At 44.3% G+C, this 15,817-nt stretch overlaps 1 protein-coding gene across 1 annotated transcript in view; it reads left to right on the top strand.

Moving 5' to 3' along the window:
• The window catches only part of LOC103257640 (exocyst complex component 4), a 230,683-nt gene that overhangs the window by 90,773 nt on the left and 124,093 nt on the right, over positions 1 to 15,817 (top strand). The window contains exon 3 of the mRNA XM_008055332.2: positions 12,621 to 12,776. Coding sequence (XP_008053523.2) covers positions 12,621 to 12,776 — 156 coding nt within the window. The remainder of the gene's footprint in view (positions 1 to 12,620; positions 12,777 to 15,817) is intronic.

Genomic DNA, 15,817 nt, shown 5'->3' with positions numbered 1-15,817 from the left:
TTGCAGAGCAAAGGCCAAGGCGCAGCCTGTGTGACACTTGACAGAGCAGCAAGGAGGCCAGGGGAGCCGGTGAAGTAGACAAGGAGCGGTATTGGAGGATGGCCGAGAAGGGACAGAGAGCCCATGAGCCACTCTAGGACATCAGTTCTGTTCTGTGTGAAATGGGTGTTGCAGGGCTCCTGTGAGGAGCAGCACGAGCTTGTGTGCACTGACACCCCAAATGTTGAAGGCAGGCTGTAAGGGGATGAGCAGAAGCAGGTGAACCCATGGACTGGGAGTGGCACGGACATGGTGATACCTGGCTGCCTCTGAATGTGTCTGAAGGGACAGCCAGCCAGATTACCTGCCAGATTGTAGACAGCATGTGAGAGAAAGGCGGGTGTCAAAAACCACTCTGAAGATGCTGTGTTTGAGGTGTGAAGAGAGGGCGTTACCAGCTGTTGAGATGGAGACAGCATATTTGGGGCAAGCAGATCAGGATTTAAATCCTAAGTGACTGTAGACAGCCACGTGGGGATAAGAAGCAGGCAGCTGTATCTATACATCCAGATGAGAGAAGTCTGGCCTGGATGCAGACATTTGGCAACCATCTACATGGCACTTCAAACACAGGACAAGACACAGTCTCCAGGGAGGGAGAGGAGAGGACTGTGGACTTTTAGGAAGTTCTGGAGATGAGAAGAAGTCAGCAAAGGATATGAGGAGCAACAGCCAGTGAGGCAGGAGGAAATCAAGAGTGAGGGTGAGGATCACCCAGGCCACATACTGCTGCCAAGCGAGCATCCACTCAGCTGGGCCGAATGAGGAGTTAGTGGTGTGGATGGAGCCATTGGTGACCATCACGAGAGCTGTTCTAGGGAGTTTAGGGGTGAAATGCAACGGCATGGACATAAAGCATACACTGGGAGTGGAGGAATTGCAAATACAAGCACAGGTCTTACAGCAAGTTTTGTTCAAAGGGGAGCAAAATGGGTAGTAGCTAGAGAGTTTTTTGATTTATGATTTAAGTAGGAGAAATCATGTACATTTGTGTTTAAAGAAAAGGACTTGGAAGGAGCGAGGGATATGTGCTAATATAAGAGAGAAAGGAGAAAACTGCCAGCCACCTTGGGCAGTGGTAGGTGGGGCGTGCCACAGAGGAGCGTTGGATCTGGACCAACACATGGGTGGTTTTGCTCCACATGGTCTATCCTTCCTATAGGAACTCAGTTCTTTCTCTGTCATTTGTGTTTCACCATTTTGTCCGCACAGCAGAACTGTACCTCCTGTGGACTGCCTCTGGAACACAGCCACATGGCCCGTGCTTTGGGCTGTTGGCACTGTGTGGCATCAAGGCATCTTGGCCCCTTCCCTGAGCCAATCTGCTGTGGCATTCCTCCCAGCATGGTCGGTGTCTGCAGGGGTGTCCATTTGCCAGTGCCCACTACCCGACTACTCACAGGGCAGTGTCTGGGCATGTTCTACCTTGGCTGCTGAATTACAGACCCAGGTGGAATTTTTCTCAGGGCTGAGAAGAGCAATTCTATGGTGCTCTGAAGGGGAATACGTAGAAAATTCTCTTTTCGACGTATTACAACAATGTGCCTTTGCACACACATGCCCACATGCGACACAGAACCCAGTGTGCTGTTGCCCATGACTCAGTCAGGCTATTCAGACTGAGTGAGAATGTATTTTCTTATTGTTGGACTCTGAAGGTGCCAAGTGTCCTTCCTTCCCCTCCTCCTCTCAGGGACCTCCCAGATTGGCCCCTTCTGAGCAGTCATTAGGGCAGTTCCATTTGGACAACCAGACCCTGATTACAGGGAGGAAGAGCAGGAAGTATGCTAGTTTGCTGCCAGCAAATGACTGACTAAAATAGAAAACCATATACAATTCAAATGATCCAGAGTGGCATAACGCTGGGAAGGAACAAGGAGCAGGAGACTGCAGTCTAGTCTCCCAATCACTCATCGGCAGCACTCTCTCCAGACAGTGCACCTCCTAAGCCCACGATGCCCTCTGCTGAGAGTCAGCTTGCAGTCTAGGTTCCCAGAGAACTGAGCAGCGGGTGGGGCTCAGGGCCCTAAGAGCAGCCACATACCACCTTTCTGTGGGCCTCGCACTCTGGAGAGGACGGCCCTGTGTGGTGATGTCATGGCATACTTTGGAGAGACAGAGGTTTTCTGGAAGGGAAAGGAGGGTGACACGTTTTCCTCAATTAGCCATGCCCCTTGGGCTGGAAGGAAGACTCAGCTGTGAGTTCTGTCCTATGCTGACTGTTAACTGCCTCCAAGCCCAGCACTTTTCCCCCTAGCCCGTCCTCTGGGTCAAATAATAATTTAAAGATTGGAAATCACAGTGTTCTGAAGTTTCTGTTGCTTCCAGTTTTGCATCAGTTAACTAATTGATGTCTTTCTTGGGGATAGGGGATAAGGGAGCCTCCCTGGCCTTGTGTTGGACCTGGTAGAAAATGCAAGTGGAGCTCTTCCCTGACATTAGAGCTCAGCTAGTTTAAGACACAAGCATGGTGTTTATAGGAGCATGTAGCCATCCTTGGGCCACACCTTTCCCCACTTCTCAGAGAGGAGCTAGAACTCAGGCTGGAGCATGAAGAAAGAGCTCAAGAATGGTAGACTCAGAACCACTGATGGCAGGGATCCAGGTGGCCCAGGGCTGGGTACCTTGTGAGCCCTTGGTGTGTTTGGTAGAGTGCAGAAATTCCTACCAGACTGGACAAGGTGAGCCTGCAGCCAGGCAGCATGGGTGTCCGTGCCACGCAGTATGGGTGACCCTGCCATGCAGCATGGGTGGCCATGACGCGCAGGGATAGGCTGGGAAATCAGAACGGCTGGAGTGGACAGTGTGGTTGGGTAGGAATGGGCAGAAAACAGGAATTTAGAGACCCCTCACGGTAGGTGAGAGCACTGTTCTAGGTCTGGGTCAGGAGGATGTTGTGATCCAAGTCCCAGTCACTGTCCCTGCTGTGGTAAGGAGCAGAGACAAGGCCCCAGGGCCATGGAGGTTCATGGAGCCCTTGGGGTTTCTGTGTAGCCAGACACCAGGTCCTAGCGGCAGGAGAGCCTCTGGAGCTTGCTTTGCAGAAGGCCAAGGGCGTGTGCCAGGGAAGCCGTCTGTAACTCCGTGAGGTGCTGATCTGACAGTCTGCCTCTTAGACCTTTGTAGTCTCCCTCTTGGGTTACCTAATATTGGTGTATGTTCATTCTTATTAAATATTGAATAGGTACAAAAGACATTATGAGATATGTGTCTGTTTCATAAAGGGCAGTGGGCAGATGAGCTTTTGTTGTGTGCTTCTGGGACTTATTATGGACTACTCTATTCTGGTATTTATCCCGTTGTATTGCGACTTACATTTTTTAAATGTATTATTTAGTTATTGACTTACATCTCTTTCTCTTTCTAGAACATTGTTTTTCAACTGGGGGTTCACATCCAAATTGTTGGGGGGAATTTCAAAACACACATAATGACGTTTTCACCCTAGACCCACTGAGAGTGGAGCCCGGACACGTATAGTTTCAAAATATCCCCAGAGTGGTCTTCGGGTATGTTACTGGTTGGAAGTCATTGGTCTGAATGCTTAGCTTCTAGAAGTTAATGTATCATTTTCCACATCGGTGTCTCCATGGTGTTTCCACACAGGCCTTCCACTCTTATGTATTGACCAAGTGAACCCTGCACTTAGCTTGTCCAGGGCACCTCAGCTGTCTTCCTGGCCAAACACAGATGCCACAACCTAGCAGGTGTCCTACACATCCTGCAGCGAGCAGCCCACCCTCACTCCTCCTGCCTGACTCCGTCTACTGTGACCAGGTGGGAATCTGTTGCAGGAACCTTGATGCAGAGTAATAATGAAAATACACATCAAGGACACAGACTTTGTGGAAGGGGACTTGATTGCCACTAGCTTCTCGTCAGTCATGGCAGTTCTGTTCATGTAGATGCTTCCTACCTCACAGATAAGGATGCAGAGGTTCAGGACGGTGACCAGCACAGCTGAGTGCTACATGTGGAAGCTCATGTGTACGTTGGAAGCTAAGTCTGTCTGACTCTAAAGCCCAAAGAAGAGTCAGTGGAATTAAAGAGGAGACTGGAAGCCTGAACAGTGTTTCCCATGGCTTAGGGAGACAGTGGTCCAGTTAGGAACACAGGTCCAGTGCAGTAGGCCTGGGTTCGAGTCAGGCTCTACCTTGCTAGCTGGCCAACTCCCAGGCAAACTCTCACACTTCTGGGCCTCAATATTTCATCTGTCAAATGGGAACAATAACAGTACTTATCACACAGGTTTGTTGTGAGCATTAGAAGAGTTAATGATGAAAAGTGCACGGAAGAATGTTCAGTCCTTGGTTACCACCTGCTAAGTGTCAGCCAGTACAGTTGTTTGCTTTCACTGCTCTTGGTGGTGTTTTCTTACTTTTAAATTAATCCATCAGTGATATTGCTAACATCCATTAACAAGATGGCAAAAGAGGCCGGGTGTGGTGGCTCACGCCTATAATCCCAGCACTTTGGAAGGCCGAGGTGAGAAAATTGCCTGAGCCCAGGGTTTGAGACCAGTCTGGGCAATTTGGCAAGACCTCATCTCTACAATAAATAAATAAATCATCTGGGTGTGGTGGCACGCACCTGTAGTTCCAGGTACTTGGAAGGCTGAGGCTGAAGGTTCGTCTGAGCCTAGCAGGTCAAGGCTGCAGTGGTGGTGAACATGCCATTGCACACCAGCCTGGGGCCCAACTAAAAAAAAAAAAAAAAAAAAAAAAAAGGGGCAAAAGAAAGACATTTATATGCCCTCTGTTATTTCCCTGGTGCCTTGTGCTTCAATGGTGTCTTTCATTCCTTCACTCCATTTCTTTATTCACTCAGCACTTACTTTCTGAGCAGTTCTGGAGCCAGCCTTGCCCTAGGGCTGAAGGTAGGGAAGTGACTTGGTGCTGCTCTTCTTGGAGTTTACACTTTAAGGGAGAGAGGTAGATAGCAACCAAGTAACAAACAAGTAAACAAAAGTTTCTCAGCCACAAGAATGGTATGATACGATTTTAAAAAAAAGATTCAAGTTGGAGCAGCAACAGGAAAGGCCTCACTGAGGAGGACATGGCATTTGTGCTCACTCCTGCTAAGAAGGAGCACGTGGGGAGGCAGGGAGCACTACTGGCCGAGGAGGGAGCACTACTGGCCGAGGAGGGAGCACTACTGGCCGAGGATGGAGCACTACTGGCCGAGGAGGGAGCACTACTGGCCGAGGAGGGAGCACTACTGGCCGAGGAGGGAGCACTACTGGCCGAGGAGGGAGCACTACTGGCCGAGGAGGGAGCATGTCTGAAGGGGGAGCAGTTTGATGTCAGGTGAGTTTAGCTGAAGCAAAGTGATCAGAGAGCGGAGGACTAAGTGCTGGTCAGACCACTTGGGCCATTTCTGGCTGCCCGTGAGAATCTCAGGTGTCCAACATGCCCGTGCTGGGCTCTGCTTCAGATGCACAACTGATGCATTTTTAAAATGTTTGCTGGGTATTTTCAAGTACAGGCCAGGTTAGGAACCAGGATCCAGGACCTCGAGGCCAGAGACGCTGAGTTGTATTCTGTGTTCAGTGGAAGACATGCAAGTTTTAAACAGGGAGTTATCTCATCTGATATCCTTTTCTAAAGATCTTAAGAATATTCTAACACAGAATATATTTAAATTTGCTTATCATAAAAAAAATCTGAACATTGACAGTTGAGAGAGATTTTTTATTAATTCCTGGCCCATTACTTGTGTTACAATATAATTCTTTTCTTCTTAGTCTTTTAAATGTCAAACAATTATGACCCTTCATATGGCCACTTGTCTATTTAAAGGTTGTTATTAGCCCCAAGAGTTACCTTCTGTAAACGTCCATATTCTGCATCCCTTTTCCCTAGGTTCTCTTGAATAGTTTCTGTTTCCTGTCAGTCATCTCCAGAGTTGCCAGGTGTTTAAGTTGTGATTCTCAGGTTGATACAGAAACCACCGTAAAACTCTCTGACCAGCATGGAGTGTGATAGTGGAGATGATTTTATGCTTCTCTGCTCTTTTCCTATGTGTCCTGCCCCGTCTTATCTTAAGGGCATGTTTGGCTTTTGTTTGTGTCTGTCTTGTTTTATTCAGAAGCATTATTCCAGCACTTATTTTTGCATCCCTAACTGTCATGAGCACTTGTGTTGCTGGACATTTCACTGCAGTCTCTCCCGCTCTAGGGCCCGTCATTCCCTGTCTAAACTGGAATATAGCAGTTTAATTTGGGCCAACCTTGTGCAAGGTTCATGCATCTCGTTGGGCTCTGAGTTTTTGGAGTATCTGAGAGATTCAGTCTGGAAAGTAAACATCAAGCCCTAGCTGTCACCAAACAGTTGAATCCAATTAGTCCCACCTGCCCCAGGTTGTTTACCTAATGAAAGATTCAGTTCCCAGCTGTGTCCAGAGACCATGCACATTCGCCCTTCCTCACTGTTCCAGAGATGAAGCAGGGCATGTCAGGGCCATTTGACACCAGCAGATGTTTTCTGAATAAAGCATACTCAGCTGTGTCTTGAGGGTGGGCTTGCCTCTCAGCAGCCTCGTCACCTATACCAAGAACACACCTAGTTTCCTCTTCCTCCTGGGAACAGGCACAGTCATTACCCATTTGGCTCTGTCTGTGGCCCATTTAGCTGTGAATTAATGAGTAGATTATGGTTCTGGTGGGGATGATGAACCCTACCCCTCTTATGGAATAGCTGTTGGAGAAGTAGCTCGCTGTTTTTGAGGTTGTTTGGATGTCCTGGAATTTTTTAACCCACTTTAATCTGGTTTATCACAAAATCAAAAGCTAATAAATGCACCTGGTCAGGGTGGCAACTTGCCACTTGAATGAAACATTTTCTTTAGGTAATTTTATGTAGCTAATCATTGTCAGTATTTCAGATTAGAATATTTGGGATTGCTTTTGAGATTGATTTCATTCCAATATAAATTAATATATTTGTTGTTGAGGGCAGTATGTAGTAGCATTTTTAGTTAATTTGAATTCTTTAATAAAGTGAGAGCTATAAGTATGAATTGTTGAATTAATCCAGTCTTTTAAAACATGTAAGTGAATAATGTGGGTACCTATATTGTAGTGTTCTACTAATCTAATTTTTTTAAATTCCAGCTAGTGCTAAAATGGAGATTCCAGTCTCCCAAAATGGACAGCACCATCTCACACCTACGGACCTAAACTGAATCCAAGCCAACCGGGGCCAGCTGGTGCGGGCTCAAAGCCTTAGATATCAGGAAATGAATTGGGCTTGGGCTTTTCACTCTGTGGAAAAGTTACCCTGTAGTGTGGGTCTTAGAGGAAGTGAGCCCCCCTCAGCCAAAATTCTTTCTAGATATGAACACTGAGATTTAAATTTTATACAATTTCCTTATGTCACAAAATACTATTCTTTGTTGTTATTGAGTTGGAGTCTCACTCTGTCCCCCAGGCAGGAGTGCGGTGACACACTCACAGCCACCCAAGTGTCAACCTGCTGGACTCCAGCTATCCTTCCGCCTCAGCCTTCCAAGTAGCCGGAACTACCAGGTGCATGCTACCACGCCCAGCTAATTTTTTATGTATTGTAGAGATGAGGTCTGGCCAAGTTCCCCAGGCTGGTCTGGAACCCGTTGGCTCAGACAATCCACTCAGCGTGGCCTCCCAAAGTGCTGGGATTACAGGCTGAGCCGCTGAGCCACTGAGCCCGGCCTGTTTTTAGTTTTTTAAAAACATTAAATAATGTCAACACCATTGTTCGCTTAGAGGACATTCAAAGACAGTTGATGGGCAGATTTGGCCCCCAGGTCATAGGTGGTCCATACTGCTATGGAAGACTGTATGCTAATTGTGAGACTGTAGATGATGAGTATAAAAGAAGGAGCTTTGTTTATTTTGTTTCCAAGGGGAAAATCATTGTTGACTGACATATGAACAGATTTTTCACAGATAAAGTTTTGGGGGCAACTGTCAAGTAATAGGCCACCTAGGAATAGGTGGGATGAAAGGGGAAGATTTGCCAGTAATCATGCCCTAGTTTGTCTTGTGAGTCAGAATTTTTTAATGCTTTTTTTTAGAATTTTTTTCCAGAGGGGACACACCTGTATTCATTATTCTGATTTGTATTGAATTCAGGGGGCATAGTGAAGGATATGGCCTGGAAAGATCTTTGTTTAGCTAAATGACAAGTGACTTGATAGCTCATCTAAGTTGTTTAGTATAGAGAAGAAAAGGGAAACTACTAAAGTGGTCTTCATTTAACAAGTTGTCTGTACTCTTAAGACTGAAGAGGGTTTGTTTTTATCTCCAGTTCAGTTATCATACACCTTCCAAATACCAGATGTTATGCTAGACATGGGGGACACAAAACTAATAAGAAGCAGGTCCCCTCAGAGAGCTCACTGTCCATTGTGCAATCCCATCACATAGAGATGTGCCTAGGACCCATGAGAGGAGAGGTGGGCAAAGCAGGGGAGTCGCCCTTGAGCACACGTTCGAGTCATGTGGAAACTTCAGAAAATGATGCTTCCTGTCTCTCACCTCCCACAAATTCTGATGTACTTGGTCTTGGGTATGGCCTGGACATCTGGCTTGTAAAATATCTCCCCTAGGTGAATCTAACGTGCAGTCAAAGTTGACCTGTTGCATAAGGAAATGTGGCACAAAAGAGAGGCCTTCGTTATACCAAGGAGCAGGGTGCCATGCTTGGTGAGCAGAAGCAAACAAGAAGGGTGGGAAAAGGCGTCCTGGGCCGAGAGGACACGCTGAGGCAGGAGACACTGTATTCCCTCTCGAAAACCCTAGGACACTCATCATGGATGGTGTGTTCAGCCATCACAGACTGGGGCTCAACTAGGAGTCGCGACCAGAGACATAGCAGGAAAGTAACAGCCGGAATGGAAGCTGCAAAGACAGGTGTCCACACCTCACTGAGTCTGGTCTTGGTCTTACCGGGAATTAGGAGTCACTGAAGAGTTCTAAGAAGGGGAATAACATGATCGTGTCTGTAGGTTAGAAAAAGACTCTTCTAACTGGTGTGGTGAGCTGGACTGATGGTCTTGTACCTGAAAGCAAGAACCCCCAGTTGCAAGGTTATTCCAAGTCCAAGTGAAAAATGATGAGAGTTTAAGTATAGGTTAACAGCAGTGAACCTGGAGAGGAAATGACTGATTTATTAAGGATGTAGAATTGGCAGGATGTGGTGACTGTAGTTGATGAGGGTGACCCTGTGTGTTCCTGACTTGAATAATGGTATGGCTTGAATAGGGAACACTAGATGTTTAATAGGGGGGAGGGAGGGTTGGACAATGAGTTTCTTTCGATTCATTTTAACTTGAACTTTCAAGTAGAGCTCTCCAGTAATCCTTTGTGTGTGACGGTCCAAGAGAGGGCTGCCCTGGAAATAACAGTCATTGGAATGCAGGTGAGTCAAGTCTGGCAAGAAGATGAGATTGCTCAAATGAGGAATGCGGAATCCTGTGGAACACTACATGGGCAGTATGGACAGAGAAAAAGAGCCACCAGGGTTGGCTAGGAAAAGTCAGGATGGCAGGAGTAGAGCCAGGAGAAAATGCTATGGAAAGTAGAGGAGTAATGCTTTAAGAAGAGGAGATGGTCAGAGTATGAAGACTAAAACGTGTCCATGGGTTGGTGGAGCAATTCCCTGGAATGGTGGTTCTAGAAACCTGATTGCAACTGGTTGGAGTCTGGATTTTAACTTCCTGTCAAAAGTATGGAGTATTTAAATTTAGGGAGCTTTTTTCTTGCTCCTGGCATATAAAAATTCTAGGTAAAAATCTATAACTTTAAAAATATTTTAAATATGTTACCAAACTCAAAAGGATGAAAGAGAATTCTCCAGATGCCATGAATGAAGGCAGAATTAAAAACCATAGAAACGAGTAAAGGTAGAGCTGAGTGACCCACAAAGGCATCAGGACCACACCTAGAGGTCAAGTAGGGGCCAGCACTGTGGCACCTGCCAGGCAGGGAGAAAGCTTTGTCTGTGCAGAAGTCATTCAAGAGCCTATTTCATCCATGAATGGAGAAGAAAAATCTGGGTTTAAGAATGAGCCACGCAACGTGGAGCAGAAAAGCAGCCCCTAAAAGAAATCAGACTCCCACACACGTGATATATGCAAGTAAGGGCCTTCATTTGCACTGCCTGTGTCAGAAGAAGAAGCTTTAAGCTGAAAAAAACGAAAACGAAAAACATGTTTGGAACCAATGAAATTCATAGAAGACTGGGTGAATGTGGGGTTTCTGTAGAGGACAAGTCCCATCCAAGTGGAGCTTCCAGACCCAAATGGCAGACCCTATGAAGAAATGCATCGTCATTAGAAAAGAATTCAAATGCAACAAACAGGACACGTGACATCCAAATAGCTACAAGGAGTATAAAGCTACATAAAAGGAACTTTAAAGTCATGTTCAATATTCAAGGAGATGAAAGAACAGATTCCAGAACAATGTATTGTGGGGGGAAAGCCAGTGAATTTGCAAAAAAGCCAAACAGAAAATTTTGGAATGAAAAATATAATAACTGAAAATTTCCAAAAAGCAGTATATAAGACCAGATGTGGTGGCTCATTCCTGCAACCCCAACACTTTGGGAGGCTGAGGAAGGAGGATTACTGGAGTCCAGGAGTTCAGGACCAGCCTAGGCAACATAGTGAGACATTATCTCTACAAAAAAATCAAAACTTTAGCCAGGGGTGGTGGTGCATACCTGTAGTCCCAGCTACTCTGGAGGCTGAGGCAGAAGGATTGCCTGAGCCCAGCAGATTGAGCCTGTGGTGGGCTGTGATCGTGCCACTGCACTACAACCTAGGTGACAGAGTAAGACTACTATTCAAAAAAATAAAAGCAGTAGACAAGTCAAATCATAGAGTAGATCTTGGAGAAAGGTTTTGTGAGTGGAATAAGTGAATGAGAAGTGAGTTCGTGAAGTTACTCAGTGCAGGCTGCTCACTGGATGGGTGCTTTCGAAGGAGAGAGAGGAGTTGTGTTACAGAGGAATGATGGATCAAGGAAGATATTTGTTCATTCATTCATTTTTTTAAAAACTGTGGAGATTTGGGGGATATATTGTGGAGAGAAGACACTAAAAATACAGGAACGAGGGGAGGTAACTAGGGAACAGTATCCATGAGATTCTGAGTGGGGGGTTGATGGAGACGAGTAGGGGTAAGACAGATGTGCCATGCTGCTGCTGGGGTGAGAGGTGGGCTATATGACAGTGTGTAATCAGGGCCCTCCTTCCTCTGCCAGACAGGAAGCTGAGGTGGGCCTGTTCCAGGAGATTGCATGCACAAGCTTGTAAAAGTTGGATTGTTGGATGAATTCATAAACATTAAAAGACGCAAGGACATAACATGGGAGAAGGAGAGAATAGAAGGCACCAGTGAGAGTCACTGGAGAGATGGGCAGAGGGAAGGTTCTGTCATCTCATTTTGGTATCTCTGATCGTATCTACTAGAGAACTTTTGCTTATCATGAATTAGGAGAATTCTAGAAATCACCCATAGCTCTCTTTCTTACTCTAGTTTATCTTATAAGAACTAGCGCAACATTACTCCCTACAACAGGAAGCATGTTATCTTGAGTCAGGCTGTCATGAGTCAAGGTGTGTAGGCTTCAATTTATTTTGTCTACAGACATGAGTCATCTGATGGGTCAAGGAGGTTTTATCACAGAAGCATGCATGCCATATCTATTGTTTAATGTCACCTGTATTACCCTTATACCAAAAGTTACCCCTACGTATGTTGGGGGAAACCTCCAGAAGTCTTGGTCAACTTCAGAGGGCAGCCAACTAATTAGTTACTCCCTTATAAATAATTATCATTTTTGTTACCTAGTGTTGCTGACAAGGATTTGAGATCATTAAAATCAGTTATAGTGACAGAAATGCTGAATAGAGAGAGAAGCTTTTTAATTATGTTGAAATTGAACACTTAAGATGAATTTACAGGTACATTCTGATCAGAGCAGTGTTAGAAGCTAGCCCATAGGCCCTGTTAAAAGACTTGAAACCTGTCAACTCTAGGTCACTAGTCAAAGCCCACTGGAGATAGCAGTAATTAGAGGCTTTTTCTGCCTGACATCTGGGGCAGAGGTTTTCTTTATGATGGTAAATTGACTTTGATCAGACGAGTATCTGGAGTTCAAAAAATACCTTCAAGTAGAACTAATTGGTAGTTTGGACCAAGAAGTCAAGGAACAACCTTGTAACACTTCTGTTGCCTTTTAGGTACTGCTTATGCTGTCCATTCTTTTATGTGGTTTCCCAACTTTTTATATCATCAACACTTTCTTGAAAGATCCCCCCAAAACATACTATACACTTTTATTTATCTGAAGGGATTAGGAGGAACTAATTAGTATTATCAGCTTTTACAGTTACTCAACAATTAAGAATGAAGTCTAGAAATGCTGTTTCCCAGCAGTGTGGCTATCCATGGTTCCCACACCTCCCACTCAGATAACGGGTTATATTCATAAGAGAGGTGGGTGTGATCTGTTTTTTCTTTAGCATGGGTAGGTGAAAATGCCACCTGAATACCAGGTATTACACTAAAGTGTCCCTTTTTTTGGCTGCATTTAGGGGCATTGTCCAGTCAGAAGAAAAACTTGTCATCAGTGCATCTTGGGCAAAAGATGATGACATCAGCAGACTCTTGAAATCTCTACCAAACTGGATTAATATGGCTCAACCCAAACAATTGAGGCCAAAGAGAGAAGACGAAGAAGATTTCATAAGGTAAAGGGGTCATTTTCTAAGCTGTACTAAAAACAGAGGGAGGAAAAACTTCTGTTTAGCTAATCCATTCTTACATGAAATTTAGCCATTTCTAAAAACTAAACAGCAATTACTTGAACTGAGTAAACCCTGTTCCCACCCGGCCTCACCTCATTTCCCTTGCACATGTGCCTTGAGTTCAAAACTTTAGCTTGAAGAAATTGATGTGAGTCAAATTTGGGGCATTGCTAACTTGGGTTAAAATATCTTTTAATTTATAGGTTCTTATCCCTTCTTAGAAGAAAACCATGAGCCAGTCATTTATTTACTAGGTAAAGACATATTGTTCCTTTTGTGAGACATACTCTACAAACATGACAATCAGATAAGGTTCCTGTCTGCACAGAGTATGTTGTAATTGTTCTTAACATTTTCTTCAGTTCACAGAAAATGCTTTTCCCACGTGTGTTCACATACATTGTGTTATCTCTGATTGTTCTCTGCTTGTTTTGTCAAAAGTAAGGTCTCTCAACTTTACCACTCAGTATTTACCTTTGTACAGTTTAAGTCATTTACTCAACCATGAATGTGTGGCCTAATTTGATGAAGCTACTCATTTCCATGTGAAACATTTTCACCTGTCACTTTAGAGCCATGTGAAGTAGGAGAGTGATGGTGGTAATACTTTGTCACATTAAAATTAGGCCTATTCTTATTGTTTTTTGCCTGTCCAAGTGACTGAATAAACGGTAAAAATGAAGTAAAACAAAAGCATTTGAAAGAAGCAAAGACCAGAAGGAGAATAAAAGAAGGAATAGGCAGCATTTGACTTTGAGTTTGTCACAGACCTGTGGGCTCTTCTCTCTCTCTCTTTACTGCTCACAAAGTTAGCTGTGTTCATACACTTGAGTGCTGTATTTTCACCAGCATACTAGTATGAAAATTTTTAGTGTTAAGCTTTCTCAAAAACCATGACACTTTAACATTCACATGTATTTTAACCTGACTCCTTCGTATTTATGTTTTTCTTCCTTATTTTTCACATTATCTCAGAAACAAATATAAAAGCTATTTATATAAATATAAGAAAACTCTGCATGTGTATACATATACATATGTTCCTTTTTAAAATTAATATACTTTATTCAGTTTTAGGTTTACAGAAAAAAATTGAGCAAAAGGTACCCAGAGCTCCAGCATGTCCCCTTACCTCCCCTAGTTGTCCCTATGGTGAATACCTTGCGTTAGTGTGGTGCATTCGTTATAACTTATGAGCCAGTATTGCCACATTATTAATAACTAGAGCCTGCAGCTAGTATCACAGCTCTCTCTGTGTGGCACTCTATGGGTTTTGACAAGTGTACAAGGAAGGTATCCACCACCACAGGACCATGCAGAAGAACAATCCCATTGCCTGGGAGATGCCCTGCCTGCCCTCCCTCGGCTCCCCGAGCCTCTGGCACCCACTGACCTTTCTGCTGTCCTCCCACTTTTGCCTTTTCCAGAATGTCAGAGAGTTGGAATCATGCAGTATGTACCCTTTCCAGATGGGTTCATTTTGCTTAGCAATGTGAATATAAGATCTCTTTATGCCTTCGTGTGGCATTATAGCTCGTTTCTTTTTATCTTGACCAGTATTCGTTTTATAGGTGTGCCACAGTTTGCTTATCCATTCTCCTACTGAAGGAAATCTAATTATTCAAGTATGGGCAATTATGAATAAAATTGCTATAAACATCTGTGTGGAAGTTTTGTGTGAGTGTAAGTTTTCAATGCATTTGCTTAAATTCTGAGGGGAGGGATGTGGTTGCTGGGTGATCTAAAAGTACATTTCACTAGAAGAAGCTGCCAGACTGTCTTCCACAGTGGCCACCGTCTTGCATTTCCACCAGCAGTGGACAAGAGCGCCTGTGGCTGCATGTCCTCACCCAGGTTGATGTTGTTGGCGTTCTGGATTTTGGCTGTTCTGATAGGTGTGTGGTGACACATCGTCATATGAATCTATAGTTTCCTAGTGACTGTGGTGCTGAACATCGTTTTATGTGCTCACTACCATGTGTGCCTATTCTTTGGGGAGGTGTGTGTTCAGATTGCTTGCCCACTCTTGATGGGGCTGTGTGTTTTCTTCTTCTTGAATTTTGGACCTCTTTGTATATTTTGGATGGTAGTCCTTTATCTGGTAGGTATTTGGCAAAGATTTCCTCCCAGCCTGTGGTCTGGCTTCTCATTCTCTTCAGAGTGTCTTTTGCAGAGCAGAAGTTTTTAATTAAGTCTAGCTAAAGTTTTTTTTCTTTTATGAATTGTGCTTTTCTGCCTTCCTTTGTTTTAATTTGGTATGTTGTATGATTTCTTTTTTTTTCCTCCTCTCTTGCTTATGTTGTACTTCTGTTTTTACTCTTTGTAGTGGTAGTATTATTTACAACTATTAATAATCAAAGTCGCCAGGCTCGGTGGCTCAGCCAATAATCCCGTGCTTTGGGAGGCTGAGGTGAGTGGATTGCCTGAGCCCACGGGTTCAAGACCTGCCTGGGCAACTTGGCGAGACCTCATCTCTGCAATCAATCAAAAATTTAGCCGGGCGTAGTAGCACGTGCCTGTAGTTCCAGCTGCTTGGAAGGCTGAGGTGGAAGGATCACCGGAGCCCAGCAGGTCGAGGCTGCAGTGGCCGGGAGCGGCCACTGCACTCCAGTCTGGGCAACAGAGTGGGACTCCAACTCAAAAAATAAATAAATAAATAAATAAATCATCAAAGTCCGCCCTCAATGACACTATAGCACCACACAGGTAATGCAAGGATCTCATGACAAAGTCTTTCCAGTTCCTCCCCTGTCCATCCCTTGTAACATTGCTGTCATTCATTTTATTGATCTGTAAGCTATAATTATTGAATATAATGTTATTTTTATTTTGAACAAGCTGTTATGTGTTAGAGCAATTAAGAACGAGAAGTAAAAATTTTATTTAAAAAATTTTTAAATTTCTAAAGTTATTCCTTTCTTAATGTAGATCTAAATTTCTGACCTATATTATTTCCCTCTCTCTGAAGAATTTCTTTCAACATT

Source organism: Carlito syrichta, unplaced genomic scaffold, assembly GCF_000164805.1.
Source record: "Carlito syrichta isolate Samal-C Ts95f unplaced genomic scaffold, Tarsius_syrichta-2.0.1 Scaffold301825, whole genome shotgun sequence".
In the NCBI taxonomy this organism is placed as follows: domain Eukaryota; kingdom Metazoa; phylum Chordata; class Mammalia; order Primates; family Tarsiidae; genus Carlito; species Carlito syrichta.
This window is presented reverse-complemented; position numbering and strand designations above follow the sequence as displayed.